General features: G+C 34.1%; 1 protein-coding gene across 2 annotated transcripts in view; it reads left to right on the top strand.

Annotated features, from left to right (window-relative positions):
* Window positions 1-26,171, top strand: part of KIFAP3 (kinesin associated protein 3) — a 166,361-nt gene that overhangs the window by 66,434 nt on the left and 73,756 nt on the right. For both annotated transcript variants that reach the window (XM_032636471.1, XM_032636472.1), the window contains exons 11-12: window positions 17,636-17,736; window positions 25,420-25,528. In XM_032636471.1, the coding sequence (XP_032492362.1) occupies window positions 17,636-17,736; window positions 25,420-25,528 (210 nt within the window). The remainder of the gene's footprint in view (window positions 1-17,635; window positions 17,737-25,419; window positions 25,529-26,171) is intronic.

The raw sequence follows: 26,171 nt of genomic DNA, 5'->3' as shown, positions 1-26,171 counted from the left end.
TATTTTGGAAGAGTTTGAGGATAGGTGTTAGGTCTTGTCTAAACGTTTGATAGAATTCACCTGTGAAGCCCTCTGGTCCTGGGCTTTTGTTTGCTGGATGACTTTTAATCACAGTCTCAATTTCAGTGCTTCTGATTGGTCTGTTTATATTTTCTGTTTCTTTGTGTTTCAGTCTCAGAAGGTTGTGCTTTTCTAGGATTTGTCCATTTCTTCCAGGTTGTCCATTTTATTGGCATATAGTTGGTTGTAGTAATCTCTCATGGTCCTTTGTATTTCTGCAGTGTCAGTTGTTACTTCTTTTTCGTTTCTAATTCTGTTGATTTGAGTCTTCTCTCTTTTTTTCTTGATGAGTCTGGCTAATGGTTTATCAATTTTGTTTATCTTCTCAAAGAACCGGCTTTTAGTTTTATTGATCTTTGCTATCAAATGTTTATATGTTTTTTGCTTGATAACTTTATTTCCTCCTTTGCCTTCCACTTACAAATCATGGAAGCAATGACAATCATGTGTAGTAAACAAAAGAGAATATCTTCTGATATTCCAGGATTAAGGAAAGGGAGAAAACGTACATACTGAAGAGAAATTAAAATATACTAGAACAGTGCCTTCCAACTTCTATAAAATGCTTCAAAATGTCTACACATGTTCAGAATACCTACAAGTATTTCACATGCTTTTTATTTAATTATTTAATGCCACTGTTATTTTCACTTGTTTTTCATTTATATTATGGGTTAAATAAGCTTATGTAGGCCCTTTCTTTGTGTTTTTGTTTGTTTTTGGGTTTTTTTTGGCGGTACGCGGGCCTCTCACTGTTGTGGCCTCTCCTGTTGCGGAGCACAGGCTCCGGACGCGCAGGCCCAGCGACCATGGCTCACGGGCCCACCTGCTCCACGGCATGTGGGATCTTCCCGGACCGGGGCATGAACCCATGTCCCCTGCATCGGCAGGCAGACTCCCAACCACTGTGCCACCAGGGAAGCCCTGTAGGCCTTTTTATAAGGTGAGCCTATGGGGGAAAAAAATCTTCCAAATTCCAAGTAACTGATTCAGTATGAACTTTTGGAACATAACCATTTTGTAAACTTCAGAATTGTTACTTTTTTATTAAGTCCTCAAAATAGCCCTTTTATCCATCACTTTCCAGAAAAACCTATTTATTAAATGTATTAGTCAGGAGGACAAGCCTATGATTATTAATAAATAACCCTAATATCTCAGTAGCTTAAAATAGAAAAAAGTTTTATTTTTTGCTCGTATTTATATCTACTATAAGTAAGTAGAAACTGCTGGTTCGTGTTAGTATCAGTCAAGGACCCACTAACAAAGCCTCCAGGTCACTGTGGCATCTGGGAAGGGAAAACAGAGAAAATGGTTAATTGCAAACTTAAAGGCTTCCACTTTGAAGTAACAAATATCATTTTTGTTTACATTTCCATTGATAAAGCAAATCACATAGCCATGTAGAACTTTAAGTGGGGTAGGCAAATGCTTGGAAGGATTAGAAGTGGAACATTAGTAAGCATGCAACCTAATGGTCCTGAAAGATATTTTAAAATTTTTCTGAATTTTAACTGGGTTTCCAGGATTACCAGAATCTCTTAAAGAGTATATCCTGAGACATTATTGCAGATATTACCGTATGTAGTATACCTTGCCACTGTAGTGGCACAGAGCACTTTGAATAAAAGCTAGAATTCTGGAGCCAGAGTATATTGAATATTTGCTTTATCAGTTACTAGCTATGTGATATTGTACAAATTACTTAACCCATATGTCAGTTTTCTCATCTCCGGTATGTAGATAATAATGGTACATATTAATAGGGAAGGGTTAAATGATATAATGCAGTAAATATTAGTGAATATAAAAATATTATAAGTGAAATTAATGTAAATATATGTAGAACACAAATAATTGTTATCCAGAAATGGGTCTTTTTTGATAAGTATGTTTTCCAGGCTTAAATCATTAAGGGTATTTAATCATTTTGTATTTAAAAATTGATTACATTGTTCTTAAATATTTTCTTAAGTTTATCTTAATACATAAACATAATTTAAATTTTTATTGAGAAGCAGTATAATGTTGTAGGGGTTAAAACCGTGGGCTTTGGAGCCAGAGTGCCTGGCTCAAGTGCTATATAAGTAATTGCTATTTTTTTCAATATCATTGATTCAAATTTGTAATTCTGAAGATAATTTATTATACAGGGCTGTAAATATTACTATGCTCAAGTACTTCCCTTTGCTAAATGGCCCCAGAATGCTATGTATTTTTAATTTTTATTAAAAATACATAGTTTTTCTGTTTTCCTCACTTGTCCTTGGCTGTCACTTCTCATTTCTTTTGTACCAGCAGCAATTCCATGGCAGCAGTTTTCCTTTCCTCTAATGATATATTTCTAATCTCCTGTGGTCTTGGAAACCGACAACTGAACTTATTTGAAATGTGTATTTTGTTAAAAATGAAATTCCAAATGAATGCCCAAAGGGTTCTCTTCCTAGTAACCTTTATTGCATGGAACTTGTAACATTTCTTTTGACTGTGAAGAACCTATTTTGTTTGATTGTACTCTTTGCTGTGTTCAGAGAAATTATATGTAGGGTATACTAAATGATTTCCTGATAAGTGATTAATAGAATGGTTATTTTTACATTTGTTAATGTATATGTTATATGTGCGGAAAATTAAATCAACTCCTAACACAATAAACTAAACTTCTCAATTGAGTAGTTCAAGATATATTTAATATCTCTCATTTTTGGCCACTACAATTGTATAGAAGTTGGAATTATAGAGAGCATAGATTTTAAAGGCATAGGAAATAATTCATCTAGAGCAGTGCCTTTCAAATATCTTTTACCCCAGACTATAGTATTATGTTGTACATTGCAACCCAGTACTCACATGTGTATGTGATGTATATGTATGTATATGTATGTATATGTGTATATTAATATACACTATATTTTGTGATATATATTACACACTGTGTTTAATATATGTAATTTTTTAGACGTTCATGAAGCACTATTTTGCCATTTCTATGTGCAATGCACTATATTTTCTATTTTTTCTATTCTTTTTAAATTCTACTTATGACTTAATCATTGATTTTATGTCCTCTGATTTGATGTTCAGTTAGAAAACTGAAATAGGGGAAGTGATTAGACGTCTTTTCCTTCAAATCTTCAGAAATATCACTGTCTCTTTTGGATTTTTAATGTGTTGAACAGTAGATAATCTAAATTATCTAGGTTACTCCTTGGCTAGTACTTGGAATGATTCCATGGAATTGAAATTTTTTTTGAAAGGGAAAGAAAAACCTTCTGTAAATCAAATATTTAAAGAATTTAAGGTACATTTTCTTCACTGTAGTTATGCAGAAGGAATTAAAGAGCATGTAGTTTATAATATGACTGGTCAGTTTGCTTTTTTCATTAGATAAAAATTCTTTGTTTATTATATGTTCACGTTGACAAATGACTGAATTTAAAATTACCCATTTATATATAGAAATCACTTAATTTTTAAAAGATGCAAAAAATGTAGAAGCACTTTTGTAGAGCTATACATCTGGTAGAACTTTTCAGAAGTGATTTTTAAGGGATGCTGTTTCAACTGGAAATGCTATCAGATATTAAGTAGGTTTTCTTTATTATTATTTGGGGACCCCATAACTGAAAAATCTTTTTATACTTAATAATAAATTATTTTAACTAGAGTATAATGAATCATGAATATTTCAGGCTCTAATAAAGCTGTGCTATATGAACATTTAATCCCCTTCCCTTGTGTCCTGAAACATTTAACTAGTACATTGCGACCCCTGCTGTTGTGAGAATTGCCAAATAACTGGAAAAAAAATATGTACTTGAGGAAGGTTTTGTGATTTGAATAATTACTAAAGGTAAAGAGGTTATGTTATAGCTCAGCTCTTTTGCCATGTGAGGCTCTGAACAGAACCAAATATTGTAGTTCAACAGAACTAAAAATTATATTGATATTGTTTTATCATATGAGTATTTCACTTAGAAATTTTGAATTTAGCTTTTTCCTTTGACATCAGGGACACATAAAGGGATTAATAAGGAATTTTAGAAATCATCATTTAAAATGTTCTTTCTCAACTTATCCTGAAATTAATTTGCTTGAATAGTTTTGATCTTTTCCTAGGCATAGAGAAAGAAGGCATTATTTCCCCAAATATTTCAAAATTTTTACTTGGGTCCTTGGACAACCTTATATCTAAAGGTTATAAAAGCTTATATCTAAATTCCTTTGTTTTTATTTTCCTAAATACCACCAAAATTATTCATTTCTTATTTCATTTTTTGATATTTTATTTTCCTAAGATTTCATAAAGATCTTAAACTTATCTCTGCTTAGTTCAGTATCAATCTATAATCTTTTCAGTACTATTAATCCCTGTACGTGACATAGTTTCTTATGCTTAGTAACTTTATGTTACCATCTGGGAGACCTATCATAGCCAATGGTTTCATCAATTATGATTATTTGCAAATTGAATTGGACCTACGAAGTTTGGCCTTACTTATGTAATTGTTAGTTTGTTTAGGTTTTTTATGATATTGAGTTAACTTTTTAAAGTGTTCAAAGATTTTTTGGCTCATCTAGGAATCAGATCATTAAAAAAAAAATTCCCTTGTCAAAAGTCCTTAAACCGTTTGACATTGATATGTCTCAAGAGTGCTTCCTTATGTCAGAATATCCTGGGTTGGGAGATGGCAAGGAAATTCCTTGTCGTAGTGTATTCTTCAGTTCCCTGGAGAATGCACTGACAGTGCTTCAAAAGTAACTTGAAAAACTAAATTTTCTTAGCTTTCTGTCGGATGCAACCAGGCAAATAATGTTTTTCTTATTTGCCTCTCAGTTGCTTTGGCTTGGATGTTTCATATGCTGAGTATTGTTTAATGTGCTTGGGGATGATGTTAGCACAGAAGCAAGCATAAAAATACAACTGAAATGTATTCTTTGGAAGATCCTAGTTCAGCATGACATCGCATCGTGCATAAAGCTTCAACATCACAGAGACAGTGTATTACAGGGTCCATACTTAATAATTTTATTAAAAAACTGCCAAATTTCACTGATGAACTCTTTGGGACAATTTTGAGTTAATTGACAGTTTTTCTTCCCCCTTTGTGAATGACATTGATATGTATTTTAAATTGAGTGATGTCTGAGGTTTCATGTCAGCCTTTCAGTTTTTAACTTGATTTTCAAAGGAATTTAAACTCACGGGAATAAACCTTAGAAAATATAGAGGTCTTATCCTATAAACATGAATTTTTTGATTTGTTAAAACAAAAATAGAATAGGCACAACAACCTAATGGTTAGGCAGATTAGGTAGCTACCTGTAAATTATAGACAATCACCACTTTCCACACTTTCTCTGCTGTTTTATAAGTTCCCTGTTTACTAGGTGATTGTTGTAATTCAATGATTAGTGCATCAGTTTTCAAACTTTTGGTCTCGGGACATTTTAATACTCTCAACAATAACTGAGGACCCCCAGAGATTTTTTGTTTATGCAAAGTTATATTTATGGATGTTTATTGTATTCAAAAATAAAATTGAAAAAGTGTTACATATTTATTTTAAAATAACCTGCTACATGTTAACAAATATTTTTATGAAAAATAACTCTTCTAAAACAAAACAAAAAATACTGAGAGGAGTGGACATAATTTTACTTCTGCAAATCTCTTTATAGTCAGACTTAATAGACAACAGCTGGCTCTCATATCTCCCTCAACAATATGCTGTGAAATCGTATGTCATATATGTCACGTATATTATGTCATATAGCCTCTTATGAAATAATGAGAGTAAAAAAATGAAAATAATATATTATGATTGTTATAAAAATGGTGTGACTTTGTGGATCCCCTTTCGGGGTCCTCAAACCACATTTGGAAAACCAATGAATTAGAGCATTCTTTTAAAGCTTTTAATTCCCATTAAATGCAAACACTTCTGGCAGTAACAATACATCAGGAGTCTCAAACTAGCAGGTTAAATGTAGCTAGAAGGCATGTTTGGTTTTCCCCAAATATATTTTCTTAATTTTATATTTGGATTTCTAGGCAAGACCCAAACACTCCCGTTTCCATAGGATAATCCTTATTTTCTCTTATACTTAGACATTTAGTTATATTTCTTTCCTTGCCCTTTGGACCACTCACATATTAGTAACAATTTCTTTGGTGCTTCGTGAAGGGAGTTGGGGGATGGATGTCATGGTGTAGGAAAATGGAGGTGGAAGACCCTGAGCACAGAGGGACAGAAACATACAGAAAATTCTGGATAATCAGTACTAGACCTTTAATGCTGCCGAGCAGTCATACTACATTTTCTTTGTCTAGTCATTCTCCCACTCTTTTAGGTGAGAATTTCATTTCTCTACCTTCTTCTAAATCCAACACCTTATCCTCATCCTCATCTCATTACCTTGTTTTGCTTCCTGTTTCACTGAGAAAATAGAAGCAGTCAGAAAGAATTTCCATGAGTTTCTCTTGCCACAGTTACCCTCCTGCCTACATCTGTGTCTATACTTTGCTTCTACTCTTACCATAAGCCATGCTCCCTCCCTATTTCATTCTTTCGCCTACTCAAGATTCTTGCTCCAGCAGTTCTCCTCTCTGTTCCACATCATTAATTTTTCCCTCTCTATTAGATCATTGCTATTGACATACAAATATACTATTATTTCATCCATCTTAATATTCTTCTTGACTCTTCACTCTTTTACCTTTAGCTGTCATCTCATTTCTTTTCTTCCCTATCTGTGTAAACTTTGATTCCTTTACATTTGACAGTTGTGAATCTATGCTAATTTGCTGAAACTAATTTTATTGGTTATGGCAGAAATATTAGGATTCCTAGATTCAATAGCACATTGTCGTGCCTGCTTCATAATTCCACATGAATCATTTCAAAATGGATCCAAATGTTAGACCATATTCTCTTCAGTGGAAGGTAAATTAGAGTTTCTAAGGTGCTCGAAATGGATATAAATTTTTCTACATTCTGTGAGTAGACCCAGAATGGTTTTGAGAGTAAGAATGGCACCTGATTCATCTTGATCTAGATTACATTAGGTAATCTGGGTTTCAGGGCATTTTCCAAGGCTGTAGAAAGATTTTATCAACATGTAGGGAGTCAGACCAGGTCAAGAGTTAAGTGATAAATGTTTGATTTCTTCCGGTTGAGAAAAGTCTGATTTCCCTTATTGTTGGATATTGCCAGAGTAGATACTGTTAGACTCTAAACTTTGATCACTTAAAAATTAAGGGTTATTTTCTGTGACCATTCTGTCATATGTCCTTAAAAGAAAATTGAAAATGTTCTGAACACCTTTGAAATTCCCCCATAATGTTAAATTTACTTTTTTCATTATATATTAATGACTTAATTTATAATTTTTAAAGTATCATAAAATGAAGACATAAAGCTTGTCTTTATTTTTTAAAGAGAATAATGTTTTATAAATGACCTTTTCTGACTTATTAAAAACTGGAAATGGTCAAAATATTTTCCAGTTAGGAGGTATTTTCCATTTTTAAAAAACTAAGTTGCGTTTTTGATGATTTCTTTAAGAAACTTAAAGTAGATTTTTTTTTAATAACTTCATTTGGCCTGTTGATTACAAAACTGTTATGGAATTTCACACATCTATTTCAGTACACAGCTCATCATAGACTACTGCACTGTTTCTCATTTTAATAGGCCTCATTTATCCTATAAATAAACCTACATTTTCTTACCTGATCAAGTGAGCAAACAATAGGGGTCAGATGTGGCAAACACTTTAACAAAAAGCACATGTCTGGCCGTCAGGGTGAAGTAGAGTCATATCAAGATTGCTTGAAGTTATTAATGGCAGTAAAATTTATGCTTCCTCCTGTTTTCCCAATTAAATCAAGAAGCCTTTTTTCTTCGGATTCTTCTATCACCAGCTGGTTCCAATACTCTGTGTGTGAATATTGCCTGGGGTCTCTCCATTTCGAGGTGGTAAAAGCTGACCAAAGCACATTAAGTCAATGATGTGGACCTGTAGGCTAGAAAGCAGCCATTGTTAAGGGCTTTATTTTGGCCCTTATCTTTTGTACTACAAGTATGCATATTTTGTAGGGTGTATTATAAATAAGTTGTTGTAGTATGCTCTGGATAAAAGAACACTACAGACAAGGTAATAGAATAATTGAAACATGTTGAAAATATTTTAAAAATAAACTACATGGCGTAATGTACAGTTGTACATACTAAAAGAGAGTGAAATATATCAAAAGTGCTGAATTTTAGAGTACTTACTTCATGAATACATCTTAATGTGACAAAGCTATTAAGCTTAATGGTAGATTTACAATTTCAGTTTCTTATAGTTTTTAAATTAAATAATTTAGCACAAGAAACATTTATCCATGAACCACTGTATCACAAAACTATTGTTATGCTTGTTTTCATACTGATCATCGTAACCTATAAATTCTGACATTTCCCCCCCGCCCCCGTACTCACGGTTAAAAAACCGTTGGCTTTTATCTATTCATTTCAAATCTCTGTTAGATTTGACTGAACAAATCCATTCTAGAAGAGAAGACTATCCAGTAGAGTTGCAATCTTAAAAATTGGTCTTTCCAAATTCAAGTTTTAACTAAGGCTATCTATCTAGTCATGCTGGTTATGTATCTGCAGTATGTGCGCTAATAAGTTAAACATAAAATGATATGGAAACGTGTACAAAAGATCATCTAATCTACCTGCAGTATATTTTTAGTGTATTTCAGTGTAGTCAATATATGTGTTCAATAATTGTTGCAATTATCTTTTTTTTTTTTTTCTTTTTTTGCGGTATGCGGGCCTCTCACTTTTGTGGCCTCTCCCGTTGCAGAGCGCAGGCTCTGGATGCACAGGCTCAGCAGCCATGGCTCATGGGCCCAGCCACTCTGCGGCATGTGGGATCTTCCCGGACCGGGGCACGAACCCGTGTCCCCTGCATCGGCAGGTGGACTCTCAACCACTGTGCCAGCAGGGAAGCCCTGCAATTATCTTTTAGGTGGTGGTTTTGCCTGTGGCATTTTCACTATAGTGATAGAGCTTTAAAGGCTCCAACTCTACAGTAAACTTAAAGGCAGTTGTGATTTTTGAAGCATGTTGTACTCACATAGACTTTCTAGGGATAATTTATCACCTTAATGCTGCTCTATTCTAATATAGGGGTGCTTATATCCCCACTTCTCTTATCTTTTCATGGACCCTTTGTGACTTCGAAGGGAGTTTTCTACTTTGAACGAAGACATGGAGTGCCGAAGGGAATGAGAATCTGGCTAATAATGTGACCCATAATTTGTGTTCTCACTCTGCTTTTACCAAGTATTGGGCTGGGTCTACTGCAGCAGCGGAAATTTGGCTTTGAGTTCTGGTGTTCAGAACTCATATTTCTGCTTGACTGAACTGTGAATGGAAAATCCCAAGTATCTTACAAAATTAGTAGCTAAATGGTGTTTTTACTAACCACTTCAGAGATGGAAAAAACTGAAGACATTTTAAAATTCAAAACCCATCAGCATGTGCTTCTCCTTTAATTGGCAGAAAATCGATCGTGAGAGCAGTCCAGAGAGCTGACTTTTTTTCTCCTTCAGTTGCTCCAGCTGAACTACAGCTGCAAATTTCTTTAAAAAGAAAAAAAAAATCTTGAACGTATAAGTGCAATAATTCCCACAAAATCAGTTGCTGGAGTTAATGACCAGTTTGTTAAGGCATCAACTGCCCTCAGCTGGGAATGACCAGTTTTGAGGGGAATGGCTGCACAACTGCTAAGATAATTCAGTAACGCGTTCAAATAATGATCCAGCTAATTAACAGTGAATTTCTATGGAAATCCTATCGAAGTACTTATGGCCTCTGCATTTAATAGCCGGTGAGTTCATCTTGATTCATGTTTATTATCATAAATACCAAAGGAATCATAATAACTAGGCCATTTTATTTTCACCGTGGCCTTATTACTTGAACAGATCTGACTAAGCCACCTATAGTCATTAAGGACCTAGTTCTCAAAATATTCAGTCTTTTCACTGCTCTGCTCAAAATTCACAGAACCTTTGGTGCTATGCCAGCATAGCGACTATTGGCAGACTGTTTTAACTTGGGATGCCATTAGGGAATAATTGATGTCTGTAAGTCTTAAAGGAGCCCTTTTGAAATGTCTGCCATTGGTATGATGTGGAGAAATCATAGTTGGTTAGCTGGAGTTTATGGTTCTTCATCATGAATTCTTATGGGAAAATCATAACTCCCAGCCCCAAATTCGTTTAGGATATGCAAGATTTTTTTTTTGAGTTTTATTTTTTTAAGAACTCAGATATCCAATGAATGAAGAAGACTATTATTAGCTTATAATAAGGGATAAGCTTTAATTTTACTTGGACCATTTAATCTCTCTTAATTTCTGTTTATTGCTATGTGATCTTTAAATTAGTCTTTAAGTAATAATAAATGTTGGCTGCCAGAAAACCTCTACTTTCTGTGTGCAGCTGTGTTTGAAGGGATGAATTTAGGTTATTTCCAGACATCTTCCCCCTCCAGGTATTCACTTTTCTCCTACAATATTTTGTCCTTTTGCTGTAGCTGTCAGATATCTGCTAGATACCGTAAAGTTATAGGCTGTGTTTTTATCAAGCAGTTAATCACTTGTATAATCATTTATGATTCAATGAATATGATACCTGTGGTTTATATACTATAATATTCCTTCATACATTGCAGTTCTTTAGAGGAGATTGGAAATATGTGATTTGAAGCAATAAGATATGAATTAGAATCATCAAGGTAACATATGGGTAACAAGCATTTATAAAATATTTCCATCTTTTTTTCTGAATAAAAAACCAAGTGTCATCTTGTATCTTTTTTCATTCCCTAAATAAATACAAAGTGAGAAGAAAATCAATTTTATAGGTATTTGTAAATCAATTGATTGAATTCTAGGGAACCTTTACCTAGATAAAATCTAGAAGACGTATCAGCAACCTGGGTTATATAGACTTCTGAGTACAATATTGTAGTCCCTTATATCTGTCATCACCTCCTTTCACACTTTCCTCAAGGGAAAAAAAAAAATCTCTGGTCATATTCCAGTTTTCTTTTGTTTGGTTGTGCTCAGCTCAAACAAAGGGGGAAACACCTGTACGTTTTATTTGCCTGTGACATGAAACTTAAAGGTAAATGAAGTAATATAGCTAATAGTGAGGTTTGTCTTCTGTGTTCTCAGACTTCTCTCTCTGTGTCCTTTCATCTTTTTGTACCCCGTCGCCTCCATAACTATTCCCCACTCGAGGAGTGAAATTAAGTTCTGTTACAGACAAGGAAGCATGAAAGAAGGAAGAGAGGTTCACAGTGTTTGTGGTAGTGGTGGTGGAGGAACACATACTGATGATAATAATCTATCCTTTGATTATTTTCTTTTCCCAATTTTTGTTCTGATTAAGGGATTTATAACCCTATGAGACTGATGAAGGGTCCTTATCAGATACTGGTCACTGAGTGGAGCCTTGAAGGATGCGGTGACTCTCCTAAGCCCGTACTTTGGGTATAGCAGAGCTTTATAGGAAAGTGACTAGGGACAAGTGGCTCAACCATAGGCTCAGAATATACCTGTGAACCCTGTCTAGCTCATCTCAGAGGAATCTTGGCTGCCTCTTAAACCTACATTACCTCTAACTGTGGTCAAATCTTGAGGATAGAAACCACAAAGACAACATATATAATAGGGGAATGTGAAAATAGTGTTCTATTGGTAAAACAGAAAAGTGTTATTATCAACATAATAATACTAAGAAATGACATGTATTGATTCAGTTTATTGTGTGTCAAACTCAGTACTAATTGTTTTACCAGGATTCTTTCACCTAATCTTCACATAACAACTCTTTGAGATAGGTACAGTTGTTATTCCAGTTTCACAGATGAAGAAACTGAAGCACAGAGAATTTAAATAACACTCAAAAGGCCATTTATGCTAGTAAGTGGCAGAGCCACAAATTGAACCTAAGCAGTCTGCCTCCAGAGCCTGAGATTTGAACCACAGCATTTTACTACCTCTGTTTACCACTCTACTCAACTTTTAAGCTTCTAGCACCTTGTTTTTCTCATAAAATCAAACACTGCTTGATAGCAGTTCTTGTCCAATTCAGTGAGAGTGAGTTTCAGAACTGCTATATAGATCTAGTCCCTCAAACTGCTTGGGGGATAATGCAGTTTGTCCCTGTCAAGATCTTTCATCCATTGGAACCTATTGCATCTGGGCTCAGGTACTCTGATAAATAACTGATTGTTTTTCTTCATTTCATCTCCCCTCTTCTCTTCTACCATCTTCTCACCTCCTTCTCCATAGAGTCTCTTCTTAACTGCATTTCCTTTCGGTACTGTGCCACTAAGGAATGATGATAATAATTTATGTTTATTTGGCATTATTTCACCCTTCCTGCTGCTTCCTGGAAGGCTTAGTAGAGAGTACATACACACAGGCTTTGTAGTCCGACCTAGGTTTGAATCTCAGATTCACGAGCTGTGTTTCCTTTTGAAGGATTCATAACCTTAATGAATGTCATTGCCTCACATCCAGATCAAAGATAATACCTACCTCTTCAGTTGTTATAAGGGTTAAATGAGAAAATACATGCTTAACATACAAGAGGAACTATCAGTTTGCTTAACTCTTTCTCTCTTCCCTTCTCTCAAAGCATTGTAGTTATAAAAAGACTGGCTATCCACAAATCTTTTGGGATAGCCTTGTAATCCTTGAGTTTCTGTTTTCTTCAGTCCTTTAGTTTTAGCACATTTTGGGGGCATGATAATCATTTTAGGTAAAGATTATGGGAAATTAGGCATATGTTCAGAGACTTTTTTTTTTAAATCAAGCTTTATTTTCTAGAGCAATTTAAGGTTCATAGCAAAATTGAGCAGAAAGGACATTAATTTCCCATATACTTCCTGCCCGTCCCCCCAGCTTCCCACCTTTTTTAAAATTAATTTTTATTGGAGTTTAGTTGCGTTACATAGGTTTTTAAATAGAAGATCACAGATAAAGAATTAGGAAGGTACGGGAGTACTGCAAGGATCTTTCACTTTTGGCCATGAGTATGGGGAGAGAAGGAGAAAGAGAAAGCACACAAGAGCAGAATTAGAACTGGCAGTAGAATGACTCATCCTACTTTTTGAAACTAGATATTTAGTTTTGCTGTGGAAAAAGAAAGTAAATTATTGTTGAATTTGAGATGTTTCTTGCATATGTTATTCATCTACGTTTTAAAAATTATTGTAATTTTAGGACTTTTCTCTAGACTTTCTATTCTGTCACATATCCTTTATCCTGAGTTATCCTTTGGAAGTGATATAGATATAGATATATAATCATATATATGTGTGTATGTAATTTGCTCTAGAAGGACCTTCCTTGTTATTCTCTTTATGGGATACAGATCTCTTAAAGGTGAATCTTTCTTTCCTCTCACCTTACATGAATTGATGTACCACTTTAGAACATTGCGTTTTAGAATCCTTTCATTGATAACCAGCAGTAGACAGACAATCCTCAAACATAGAATAGTGTCCTTTTTCATTCTTAGTTCCACACTGAATTTTAAAGTCTGATTATTTACTTTGATGTTAAAAAATCTTTTATGTTGGATATAGATTTCTATGTTTCTTCTACCATTTATTTAGTAAGTTGTGTGACTTGGAATCCTACTTTTCAGTGAATCCATTACATAGAGAAAATATTTTCAAATAATATTTTGAAAAAATTAAGTAGGACTAGAACCTACCCACAGCTGAACAACATATAGAAAGAAACTGTTATAGCAGGGAAAGAGACTGTGCCTTCGGAATATGAGTTTGCTGTAGGAACTTACTTGAAAAGATATTAAAATACCTCAGTCCCTGGAGGAAAATACTGTGAAGTATAATCTGACCAAACCCCTAAGGGATACTTTCCTCTCTGGAGAATAAAATTGGAATTTTTCATTTTTAATCTATGTATCATGCAAACTGATGCAAAGATTTGTTTTCCTATGGCAAGTGTGTTTTATACTAGAATAAGTATAAATGAATGCCTTCAGCGGTGTAAAAATGTGATTTATTAAAATCTATGAGTCTTTTCTATTTAGATTGCTCTGATCCCAAGAGCAAAATACTGGGGTTGGGAACACCCAGTTAGTCTCTACTTTTCTCTTTTTTGGAGTAATTTCAGTTTTTGCATTACGTTTTCCTCCAGATGTAGTTCCTGCATATGTTGTATTCCAAGTGGTTAAGTTAGTGAATTCATAGATTTTTAGTTAAGATGAAAATGTTTACTAGTATGTATTCATCTGACGAACATATGCTAGATTTTATTGTTTTTGTTTTATGCCAAGAAGTCATTTTTACATTGATACTGAAAGCCATAGGAAATAGGCTTTAGCCAAACAATTTAAAAAGATGCAAAAGTCTTGATTTTTAAAAATTCTGTTTTTAAAATGTGTTTTATTCTATCATATGTCAGTGTATCTCAGTCTTTTTTACCTGATACTATCATCTTACTTGAAAGACCGTTTTACCTTATGATATAAAAATGTTTGAGAGATACTGTAATATACCTCTGGTGAAAATTCTGGAGTCAGAGAAACCTGTGTTTAAAGCCCTGCTCACCCACTTACAAGGCTGTGTAGGAAGTATTTATTTTTTTCCAAGTGTTAAGTTCCTCATCTGAAACATAAGGATGATAAAATTTATTTGACAGATTATTTTGAAGACTCACATTGTTCTTCCTTACCATATGAAATATTTTTCTTTAACATATAAGCTCCAGGAAAGCAACAGGCTAGAGAAAGGGTCACTATATGTTTTTAAAAAACATCTGGAAACTTAAAACACTTTTGTGTCAAATCTGAAGGTCTTGTAGAGCTAGTAATTTCTGTCTTTGACTAAGCGTGCTTATTTTTTCAGTTTTAGCCTCTGATTTTTTAAACATAACATTGTTTTTTTTTTCCAGCTTTATTGAGATCTAACTGACATATAACAGTATGTAAGTTTAAGGTGATGACTTGATATATATATATATATATATTGCAAAATATATAAGGTTAGATATAAGGGTAGTTAACTATAAAAGTTACCACTTTAAGATTAGTTGCCACATCCATCAACTCACATAATTACTTTTTTTCTGGTTGTAAGAACTTTTAAGATTTACTCTCTTAGCAACTTTCAAATGTACATACAGTATGTTAACTATAGTCACCAGGCTTTTTAGATATTAAAAATAGAATCAATCAGCAGGTATTTATTGAGAAACTTCCATATGCTATACTAAGCCTATAAGAATACCAAGGTATGTCCCCTAAGAATTTCTCACCACCTCATAAAGAGATAACCTAATATCTGAAAAAAATCAATAAGATTATAAAATAGTATTTTTAAAAAACACAAAGTATTTTAGTAATTTTATACTATGGTAGACACAAGAATAAAGGTGCTGAATTTATCCTCCATGTCACAATATATTTAAAATTTTCTTGATATGTTATTTATCAACTAAATTGATGTATATCCTTGATTTTGTTTTAAAACTCCAAATATCTCCAAGGATTTCTCATAGCCAAACTTTTTAAAAATAATTTTGGATAAAACCTTTTAGCCAAACTTTTCTAGCTCAAGTTTTGTCACTGACTTTGAGATCATAAATAGATCCTTAAAATATGGTCTTTCTGAAAGCATGTAGAAGAACTACATGACATATTAAAGTCCCATTTTATTTTTCAACTCTACGATATATCATTCACTTTTCTTTTTTCAGTTTCAAGGTGTACGAAACTAGAATAATCTTACCTCAGAAGTTCTGAGACAATCCTTAGACTATGCTTACTATCTCTACCCTTTAGCATTTTATAGTCATGTATTTTTTTCCATCTTTATTGGAGTATAATTGCTTTACAATGTTGTGTTAGTTTCTGCTGTACAACAAAGTGAATCAGCTATATGTATACATATACCCCCATATCCCCTCCCTCTTGAACCTCCCTCCCACCCTCCCTATCCCACCTCTCTAGGTCATCACAAAGCACTGAGCTGATCTCCCTGTGCTATGGAGCAGCTTCCCACTAGCTATCTATTTTACATTTGGTAGTGTATATATGTCCATGCCACTCTCTCACTTCGCCCCAGCTTCCCCTTCCTGCCCGTATCCTCAAGTCTGTTCTCTATGTCTGCGTCTTTATTCCTGCCCTGCCACTAGGTTCATCAGTACCGTTTTTTTAGATTCCATATATATGCTTTAGCATACAGTATTTGTTTTTCTCTTTGTGACTTACTTCACTCTGTATGACAGACTCTAGGTCCATCCACCTCATTACAAATAACTCAATTTCATTATTTTTTTATAGCTGAGTAATATTCCATTGTATATATGTGCCACATCTTCTTTATCCATTCATCTGTTGATGGACACTTAGGTTGCTTCCACGTCCTGGCTATTGTAAATAGTGCTGCAGTGAACATTGTGGTACATGTATCTTTTTGAATGATGGTTTTCTCAGGGTATATGCCCAGTAGTGAGATTGCTGGGTCATATGGTAGTTCTATTTTTAGTTTTTTAAGGAACCTCGTATTGTTTTCCATAGTGGTTGTATCAATTTACATTCCCACCAACAGTGCAGGAGGGTTCTCTTTTCTCCACACCCTCTCCAGCATTTATTGTTTGTAGATGTTTTTGATGATGGCCAGGCCATTCTGACTGGTGTGAGGTGATACCTCATTGTGGTTTTGATTTACATTTCTCTAATGATTAGTGATGTTGAGCGTCTTTTCATGTGTTTTTTGGCAATCTGTATGTCTTCTTTTGGGCATGTATTTTTTTTTAATGTAGCAAATACTATTCTACTTCATTTATTATTTGTTATTTTTCCAGTTTCTGATTCATAAAAATTAAATATACTTTTCGTTTACTGTTTCTTATACATTATCACTGTCAATGAAATGTGTTTATCACATATTTTGATAAAACAGTAAGGATGGGGAGGCCAAATCTACATTTTAGTGGGCTACTGGGAACAATTAATTCTTAGGTTTGTGGTTAATTTTTTCAAAAATATACCTTGTAAAATACACATAATCTCTTGGAACTTAGTGATATTTCATAGATAGTGTGCTCCAAACTTTGGAATTGAAATAGGGAGCTCAAAATATTTTCTAGGGCTTCCCTGGTGGCGCAGTGGTTAAGAGTCCGCCTGCTGATGCAGGGGACACGGGTTCATGCCCTGGTCCGGGAAGATCCCACGTGCCGTGAAGCGGCTGGGCCCGTGAGCCATGGCCGCTGAGCCTGCACGTCCGGAGCCTGTGCTCTGCAACAGGAGAGGCCACAACAGTGAGAGGCCTGCATACCGCAAAAAAAAAAAAAAAAAAAAAAAATTCTAAATTAGGGTTAGTGATTTTTTTTGATTCAGTAGCGTAAAAGTTGTAATGCATTAATTTGAGTGTGTTATACAAAAAAAATTAATTTCTTTGTGGTCATTCCCATGCATGGCATAATATAAAATCTCACCATATCCATGATTTCTTATTTCCAGGCAATGAAAACTACAAACAAATAGCAATGTGTGTTCTTTACCACATAAGCATGGATGACCGCTTTAAATCAATGTTTGCATACACTGACTGTATACCACAAGTAAGTGCTTTAAGTGTTTTTTTAAAAAGGCATTCAAAAATATGTTTTTTACTTTCTTCCCTTGATTTGCCAGATAGGTTTTTTTCTTTAAAAGTCCCCTCTTAAAAATAATATAAATTTGTTATATACAATCTGGAAAGTACAGAACATTATAAAAATGAAAGTAACTTTCTGTTATCCCAAACCCAGAGATAACCATTTAAAATTTTGGTACATTTTCTTCTACATAGTTAAAAAAATACTGTTTTGGGATTATATGCCATATGTAATTATATATTGCTTTTTTAACTTAATATATCATTAAATACCCTCCCATGTCACTGAACATTCTTCATAAATTATTCGTAATAGTTGTATACTATTTTATTGCATAAGTGTACCATAATTTAAATATTGTTAAATTGTATATTTAGGGTTTTTTTCCAGTTTATCACATAAAAACTGATGTAAGTAAAAGTATGTAAACAAATGAAATAATGTGGAATAAATATCATAGTATGTAAAAGCTTAACCACATCTTGATTTTTTCTTTAGTTTAAATTCCTAAAAGTAGAATTACTAGGTCAAAAGGTATTTTGTGTATTTGACACAATATGGCCAAATTACCTTCTAAGAAGACATGAGTTGATTTTTTTACAACTGTCACTTCACTTTGAACAGCACTGCATGCTATCATTTCTCTAAAAATGGAGTGTCTCTATTTCTTTCTATTTGCATTTCTGTGGCTATTGGTGAGGTTGAACATTTTTCACATGCTTATTGTTGATATTATGTTATAAATCATTCATGTCCCTTGATAATTTTTCCATTGGCATGTCAATATTTTAGGATTAATAAATAATATCTCTATATGTAGTAACTATTTTAACTCCTGGTCATATTACAGACATTTCCCAACTTTGTCATTTGCCCTTTAATTTTGTTTGTGGTTGACGGTTTTAATTGCTTTGCGTTCTCTGATGGGAAAATGCTTCATCAGATACTTTTATTTGGGCTTCCCTGGTGGCGCAGTGGTTGAGAGTCCGCCTGCCGAGTAGGGGACACGGGTTCGTGCCCTGGTCCGGGAGGATCCCACATGCCGCGGAGCGGCTGGGCCCGTGAGCCATGGCCGCTGAGCCTGCGCGTCTGGAGCCTGTGCTCCGCGAGGGGAGAGGCCACAACGGTGAGAGGCCTGCGTACCGCAAAAAAAAAAAAAAAAAACAACTTTTATTTTTATAGCACTGCTCTCAAGAAAGATTTTTGCTATAACTCAGTTGCTTGACATATTTCATATGTTCGGTTTATTTGTCTTGAAAGAGTTTAGTGATTTTTTTTCATAGACTGTAATGGTGGAGATTCTATACATGTGTAATTTTTTTTTTTTTTGTGGTACGCGGGCCTCTCACTGTTGTGGCCTCTCCCCTCGCGGAGCACAGGCTCCAGACGCGCAGGCTCAGTGGCCATGGCTCACGGGCCCAGCCGCTCCGCGGCATGTGGGATCCTCCCGGACCAGGGCCCGAACCCGTGTCCCCTGCATCAGCAGGCAGACTCTCAACCACTGTGCCACCAGGGATATACATGTGTAATTTTACTCTTAGGGAATTTACATTCATGGAATCACTATTTTGCCATTAATCTTCATTAAACTGAGCTCTACTAATTTGAATAATATCTGATGATTGGAACACTAGTTAGGCTGATTTTTAATATTATTTTTATAATACGGCTTTCTAAAATAGAAAAAGCAAAATCACAGGATGTATACTATACAATAAAAATAACACTTTTAAAAGATACTTTAGAAGAATATGTATAGTAAGTCATACTTATTAAAATAATCCTCTTAAGACTCCTACTACATAATTCCTTATTAGCCTAATATAAGTTATTAAATGTATATTATTTTAAGATTAATAGTAATAATTAATATGTATTACTAATATTTATTAATATTTATTACTACTATAATTATTATTACTAATAATAGTAGTAATAATTATTATGTAGTAAAAAACAGGCCATAGTTTTTCTTTTTATTAATTCTTATTAATCCTTCTATTCATCCCAAATTAATAACCCGGTTCTAAAAATTGAATTTGCTGTTCCAGAATTTTAATACTTTATCTACATGCAATTAAAAAACTGATAAACTCTCAAGGATAATTTCTTAGGCTTTTATACCAGGGGATAAACTAATTATGCTTGTTTACAGAAAGTAGACATCCTTCAAATATGCAGCATATTTTATCTAACAAGGCAAGGCTTCTTATAGAGATAACACATGTCACACTACAGCCGATACAAAGTGTAATCAAACTCTTTGTCAAACAAGTTGTCAATAAAAGAGTAGCCATGTCAAAGGGAGATTACAGGTGATTTACTACAGTCTCACTTCATATGTTCCAAGGGGTTTTGCTTCACAGTTTCAAAGGGTGTTCCTTTTCCAATCCCATTTAATGTCAGAACTTCATTGACTACAGGATATGAATTGGAAAGCAGTGATAAAAGAATAATACTTTTGTCTAGATTGACTGTTTTTATCTAGATTAGATTTTAAAGAGAATAACATTAAATAAAAGAGAAATAAATGTACACTAAAAAGAGATGGAAAACTTTTTTTGTTAAATATTTAATTTGGAGTTACCCTTCCCTCTATACCCTAGAATTTACAATCTCAAACATAAAATGTGAAACTTTATTTTCAATAAATAATCAGAAATAAAAGCCTGTTTAAGTTACTTTTGAAACATTATTATTATTGCAGTTGAAGACTTTGTAGAAAATTCTCCCGTACCTTTTCAAGGACAACATTCATGCATGTTTCCTTGCCAGATAATTTTCTAACATCAAACATTTCTGCAGTGGGGTTTTCAGAACATTTATGGTCTGTATTTCATGAACAAAATCCTTCAAAATTCATTCAATGTTCAATGTTTTGGGGTTTTAGTTTATTATATTTTGTTTTTAAAGCTCAACCCTGGTGGGAATAGTGAGGGTATGTTATCAAATTATGTTGTAAACATCCTGAAACTTTTTAGTATTAGGCCATATTTTGAGAAACCAAATGGTACTCTAGAATAGTATGTTTGTTCCTAAAGTGCTATCCAGCCTATAACTTGTACTTTGTAAGGCTCAACTTTGGCATATTTGGGGAAAAGTTGACATGGTTTGATTGGCACCCAGTACCAATTGTAAAAATACATTGTAAAATAAAAGAATCATGGAAAGCAAATTTGGGATTACATTGAAATTTCCGAGCTTGTTAAATAAAACTATATCTGAAGTTTGGAATATTAATGTAATACTCTGTTCACTTTGAAATTATGCACATTAATTTTTGTTTAGTAAATATTGTCAAGTATTACAAATGAATTTTTCAAATGAGAAGCCTAAAGTAACTTTGAAAGTAAGAAAGCAGTGGTTCCATTGTCATTCATATTCATTTCAGTGATCAAAAAAAATGTGGGATATGGTCATATTCTTTAATTCCATTAGATACATATGTAAAGGAACTTTATAAACTGTGAAACACTGTACAAAAATAAGGTGCCATTTGTAAATGCTTCTCATTATTTTGGAACCACTCAGAGTCCAATTTAAATACTCCCTTTCTTATATGTGTTTTATAGGATAAACCTATACTTTTTAAAATTTCATCAGAATTTTATTAGTCCAAATAAACAGTGTGTTAACATTGGGCTCATGGAATAGCATTTCATAAATTTGATTAACCTTAAGAGGCTGTATCTAGTGCATGATCATGGTCTTTTGGGGGAAAAATGATTCTATTGATTTCTCATTCTTAAAGAGCTGGGCTTTGGTGGAAATAGACTGTGAGATGCTCTAACATAAGCCTATAATTAGAGCTCACTTTTGTAAAATATTTAACATTTAGAGTAGATGTTATAAAGTCAACATGGCTCATAATCTCTCCCAATATTATGTTGCTTTGCTTCTTTTGTACTTTATTGCCTCTAATTATCCAATATATTCTCATTTTTTCCCTCTATTATGACACTATTTTGTAAAACTTGGGGGTCAGGGCAAGTCTGTCTTTATGTATGATCTTAATGGTCTCAGTGGGTGAATTGTTCCAGGTAAGCGTACTTGGGGATAACCAGGAGTTAATGGTTGTATTCTAATAATAGTTAAGAGTACACATTAACAGTTCATTGTTATTTAGACCTCTAAGATGCATGTTTTGTTTAAATAGGTGCAAATGCCATCCAGATGCTTATGAAAGTATTTATTGGTAATAGAATGGCCAAAGTACATGTTTAGGTAATGATGTCATGGTGTTATTTAACATTTTACCTAGAACAGTGTGCAAGAATCTTCATAGTAATCCACATGTTTTCTACCACAGTTGTCCTATTTGGCCCCTCTTTGATCTACACGCTTCTTTTGAGCTGAATGCTGGTAAACGTCCTTTCTGACAGCCCCCTTTGCTCCTGCCTGCCATTATCTGCTGAAGTTCAGAAACCAGAGCATCACTTCAAACAGCAGAGTTAGGGAGTAGCCAGTCAGAAGAGATTCCTGAGGCATGCAAAGTTCTGCCATAATCATTCAAAGATGTTTGGGTAGGGGGGTGGGGGTGGCAGAGGTGTATGTGAATACAGAGAGCTGTAGGGGTTGGCCTCTGGTCACTGGTAAATAAGTGAAGTCAGGTGCCAGAGAGTCTAGACACAGTGATTTCAGTCCTGGGTCTTTGGTATCTGATACTCAATATGGGACTTGTCTGATTGAACACTATTGCCTCTTCATTGCACAGGCTGAAGCCTTTTAGTGCCTTCCTGTTAAATTAGTAAAAGATGACAATGGACATAGTTAAAACAGAACAAATCTAGTTTTAGTATTTCCTAGTTGTCAGCAATTACACTTACTTCTGAAGTGCTATGGGTAGCAGTCAAAGACAGTGTTGCACGTAGAGCTTGTACTAAACTATTATTTTAAAATGTGAACACTTTAAAATTGAAATGTTTCTCTTATTAGGAAAAGCTAACTCTATATCATGATGTATTTCATTCACACTTAGTCCTGATTTCTCTTGATTTGGGGATGTAGGTGTTGGATAAGGTTTTAAACCATGCATTATTTTTTAAAAAGCTAGCTCCTGAATATTTCATCACAGGACTTAATGTGGAAATTACAAAAACAAGGCAAAAACCCTCAGCTTCTAACAAATCACCCTGTAACACCATTCTTAAGGGCAAATTTCATACTACAAGGTTAATTTCAAGTAAACAGCAACGGATATTTTGCCTTGCTAAAAATTGCATTGATGTAACAAACACACTTTTGTTATTTTTAAAAAGCTTCTTGTATTAGAAGTTTGGAAGAAATCTATAATGGGTTTTTGATTAGAATGTGAAAAACATACTGTATATATTTACATTTTTAGAGGATTGTCACCTACATTTTTATTAATTTGTAATTTAATTTTAGTTGGCAGTTAGTTAATAGGTAGCAAAATCTGTTAAAAGTATATCCAATAAATTAAGATTATTTTATCTTTGCCATAGAATTTTTTTGTTCTACAACATTATTAAGTGTTAGTGATTAAATCCACTAGCAGCAACATTGGTGTTAAAGAAGTGCTCTCTGGGAAAAGGCATGATACATGCCAACCATTCACCAGCTATAGTGTTTTTGTAGTTCTCAGCAAATAGTGAATTTTATATATATACATATAGTTTTGTTAGAATTACATCTGAGTATTTTGGGGAGCAATTGTGAGTGGATTTGCTTTTTAAATTTTGGTTTCCAGTTGTTCATTGCTAGCATACAGAAATAAGATTAATTTTTGTGTGTTCACCATGTAGCCTTTTTGAAACTTAGAATTTATTTGGAACTAACATAGAGAATAACCAAAACAAGATTTAACAAAATAGGGTCTAATCAGTCAACAAAGGCATGTTGATCTAAAAAGGTATCCGCCGAGATAAAACATAAGAAATTTTTAGGTTATAAATTTTAGGATTGACTTCCATATGTTGTTAGCAATTTGACTAAGAGAAAAATATATTTATATAATATGCACTAAGTTAATTTGCTATTTACCAATAATAGTAGACAAGCTTCTCAAAAGTATAGCTTAAGGTTTGTTCATTTCTCCTTTATTACATAGCAACTATCTCTCATCATGACAAATATAGATTACTGCTAAATGGCATAAGTGGCCTGCCTTTTTCTTCCTACTTTTCTGTCTGCTGCTTCTCAGACCCATCTTCCCTTTCTCTCTCTCTTTTTTTTAAATTAATTGATTAATTGATTGATTGATTGACTTTTGTCTGGGTTGGGTCTTTGTTGCTGCACACAGGCTTTCTCTAGTTGCAGCGAGTGGGGACTATTCTTTGTTGCAGTGTGGGCTTCTCATTGCAGCGTCTTCTCTTGTTGCGGAACAGGGGCTCTAGGCATGTGGGCTTCCGTAGTTGTGGTGCACGGGCTCAGTAGTTGTGGCTTGTGGGCTCTAGAGCGCAGGCTTAGTAGTTGTGGCGCACGGGCTTAGTTGCTCCACAGCATGTGGGATCTTCCCGGACCAGGGCTGGAACCCGTGTCCCCTGCATTGGCAGATGGATTCTTAACCACTGGGCCACCAGGGAAGTTCCTTCCCTTTCTCTTATCATTAAGTAGAGTTCGTTTCTTATTTTATACACACTCCCAAATGATTGGGTCCAGCTTTACAGGTTCAGTTATCAACCATAAATGGCAATTCCTAAAATTATACCTTCAGTCCAATCATGTCTCCTAAACTTGTGTTTATAACTTTTACTGACTATCTGCACTAGACTGCCACATAGGCAGCTTAAATTCAGCATGTCCAAAACCAAAATTACTGTCTTCCCTTTAAAGTTTTCTCCTACTTTGGTTTCTGTCTTTTGGTAAATGTTAGCACCACCATCCATGTTGTTGTTTAGGGCAGAAACCTGTGAGTCATCTTTGACCCTTCCTCTCCCTTAACCCCAACATCTAGTCAGTTATTAAATCCCAGTTTGATTCTCTTTCCTAAATATATCTCTGAACCATCCTTTTTGTCTCTATCCCCACTGCTCTACCTAGTCCAGGCAGCCATCATCATACCTCGACTTTTCCACTAGCCTCTTAGATGGTTTTGCCACATTTTCCTATCCTACTTCAGTCTATTTTCTACATTGACCAGATTTTTTCAAAATGTAAATCTTATCCTGACACTTTCCTTATTTGGAAGCCTTTAATGTCTTCCCATTTACCTTAGGATGAAGCCCAAAATCCTTAACGTGTACTTCAGAATCCTGCGTGATCTGACTTTTACCTTATCTCTTAACACTATTTCCCTCACTCCAACCATGCTTGCCTTCTCTTAATTCTTCAGAAGAATGACTTTTTTTCCTGCCTTGTAACCTTTGCACAAGCTATTTTCATTGCTCAGAATGGTCTACTTCCACACAACATTTTAAATTCCTTAAATGCAAAGGCTTTATGTAATATTTCTCTTATATTCTCCAGTGTACTTGGAAGTTCATATTGAATGCTGAGCATCTAATAGTTCATTAAGCATTCAGTTATTCAGTAGTAAAAGCCTACCACTTCTATGTTGAAAATGTAATTGTATTATATTATTTCCAACATACAATCTAAGGTAACATACTGTGATAAAATAGTGCCTGTGGTTTTTTGTGTGTTTGGGGGTTTTTTGAGTAAAATATGTCTTGTGCTTCCTGCTAGTTAATGAAGATGCTCTTTGAATGTTCGGATGAACGAATTGACTTGGAACTCATTTCTTTCTGCATTAATCTAGCTGCTAACAAAAGGAACGTACAGCTTATCTGTGAAGGTTAGTGCCTTTGAGCTTCATAGATAACTTCTATCATATGCTATTGGCATATGATGGAAAATAGATAATAAGGAATTAAGAATTATAGTAAGTATGTAAATACTATTTTTAAGTAGTTTTAAAAATTATAGCTATAATCCTTAAATGTCAGACTCAGAATATTCTTACATCATGAGTAGAAACGCTTACCCTTTAGTAACATTTTATAAACCATTTGGTCAGTTACCCTTAATTGAAATTTGATTTTTAAAAATATTTTCTAGATGAAATAAAACTTTTTATTTGCAAAGCAATCTGTTACAGTGTAAGATGTTGCAATACAAATGTATTAGCTATTTGTTTCTGTAGTATCTTCATAAACTGATTCATCATACATTATGATATTTCAGAGTTTGCTCAATAGTTTTTTCGTATTTGAGAAGTATACATGTTCATTATAAAAAGTACAAATGAGCAAATAGGAAAAAATTAAAAATTTTACTCCCACTATCCAGAGATAATCATAGGTAAGACTTTGGTACAATGCTTCTGTGTATTTTTAAATTAAAATGGGATTTTCTCTATAAATGGTGACATGTTTTTTGAAGTTAATATCTGAATATCGTTCCATATGATTAAATACTTTAATAAAACATAATTGCCA

Source organism: Phocoena sinus, chromosome 1 (assembly GCF_008692025.1).
Source record: "Phocoena sinus isolate mPhoSin1 chromosome 1, mPhoSin1.pri, whole genome shotgun sequence".
NCBI classification, from domain to species: domain Eukaryota; kingdom Metazoa; phylum Chordata; class Mammalia; order Artiodactyla; family Phocoenidae; genus Phocoena; species Phocoena sinus.
Note: the sequence above shows the minus strand (reverse complement) of the source record. Positions and strands in the feature narration are given on the sequence as shown.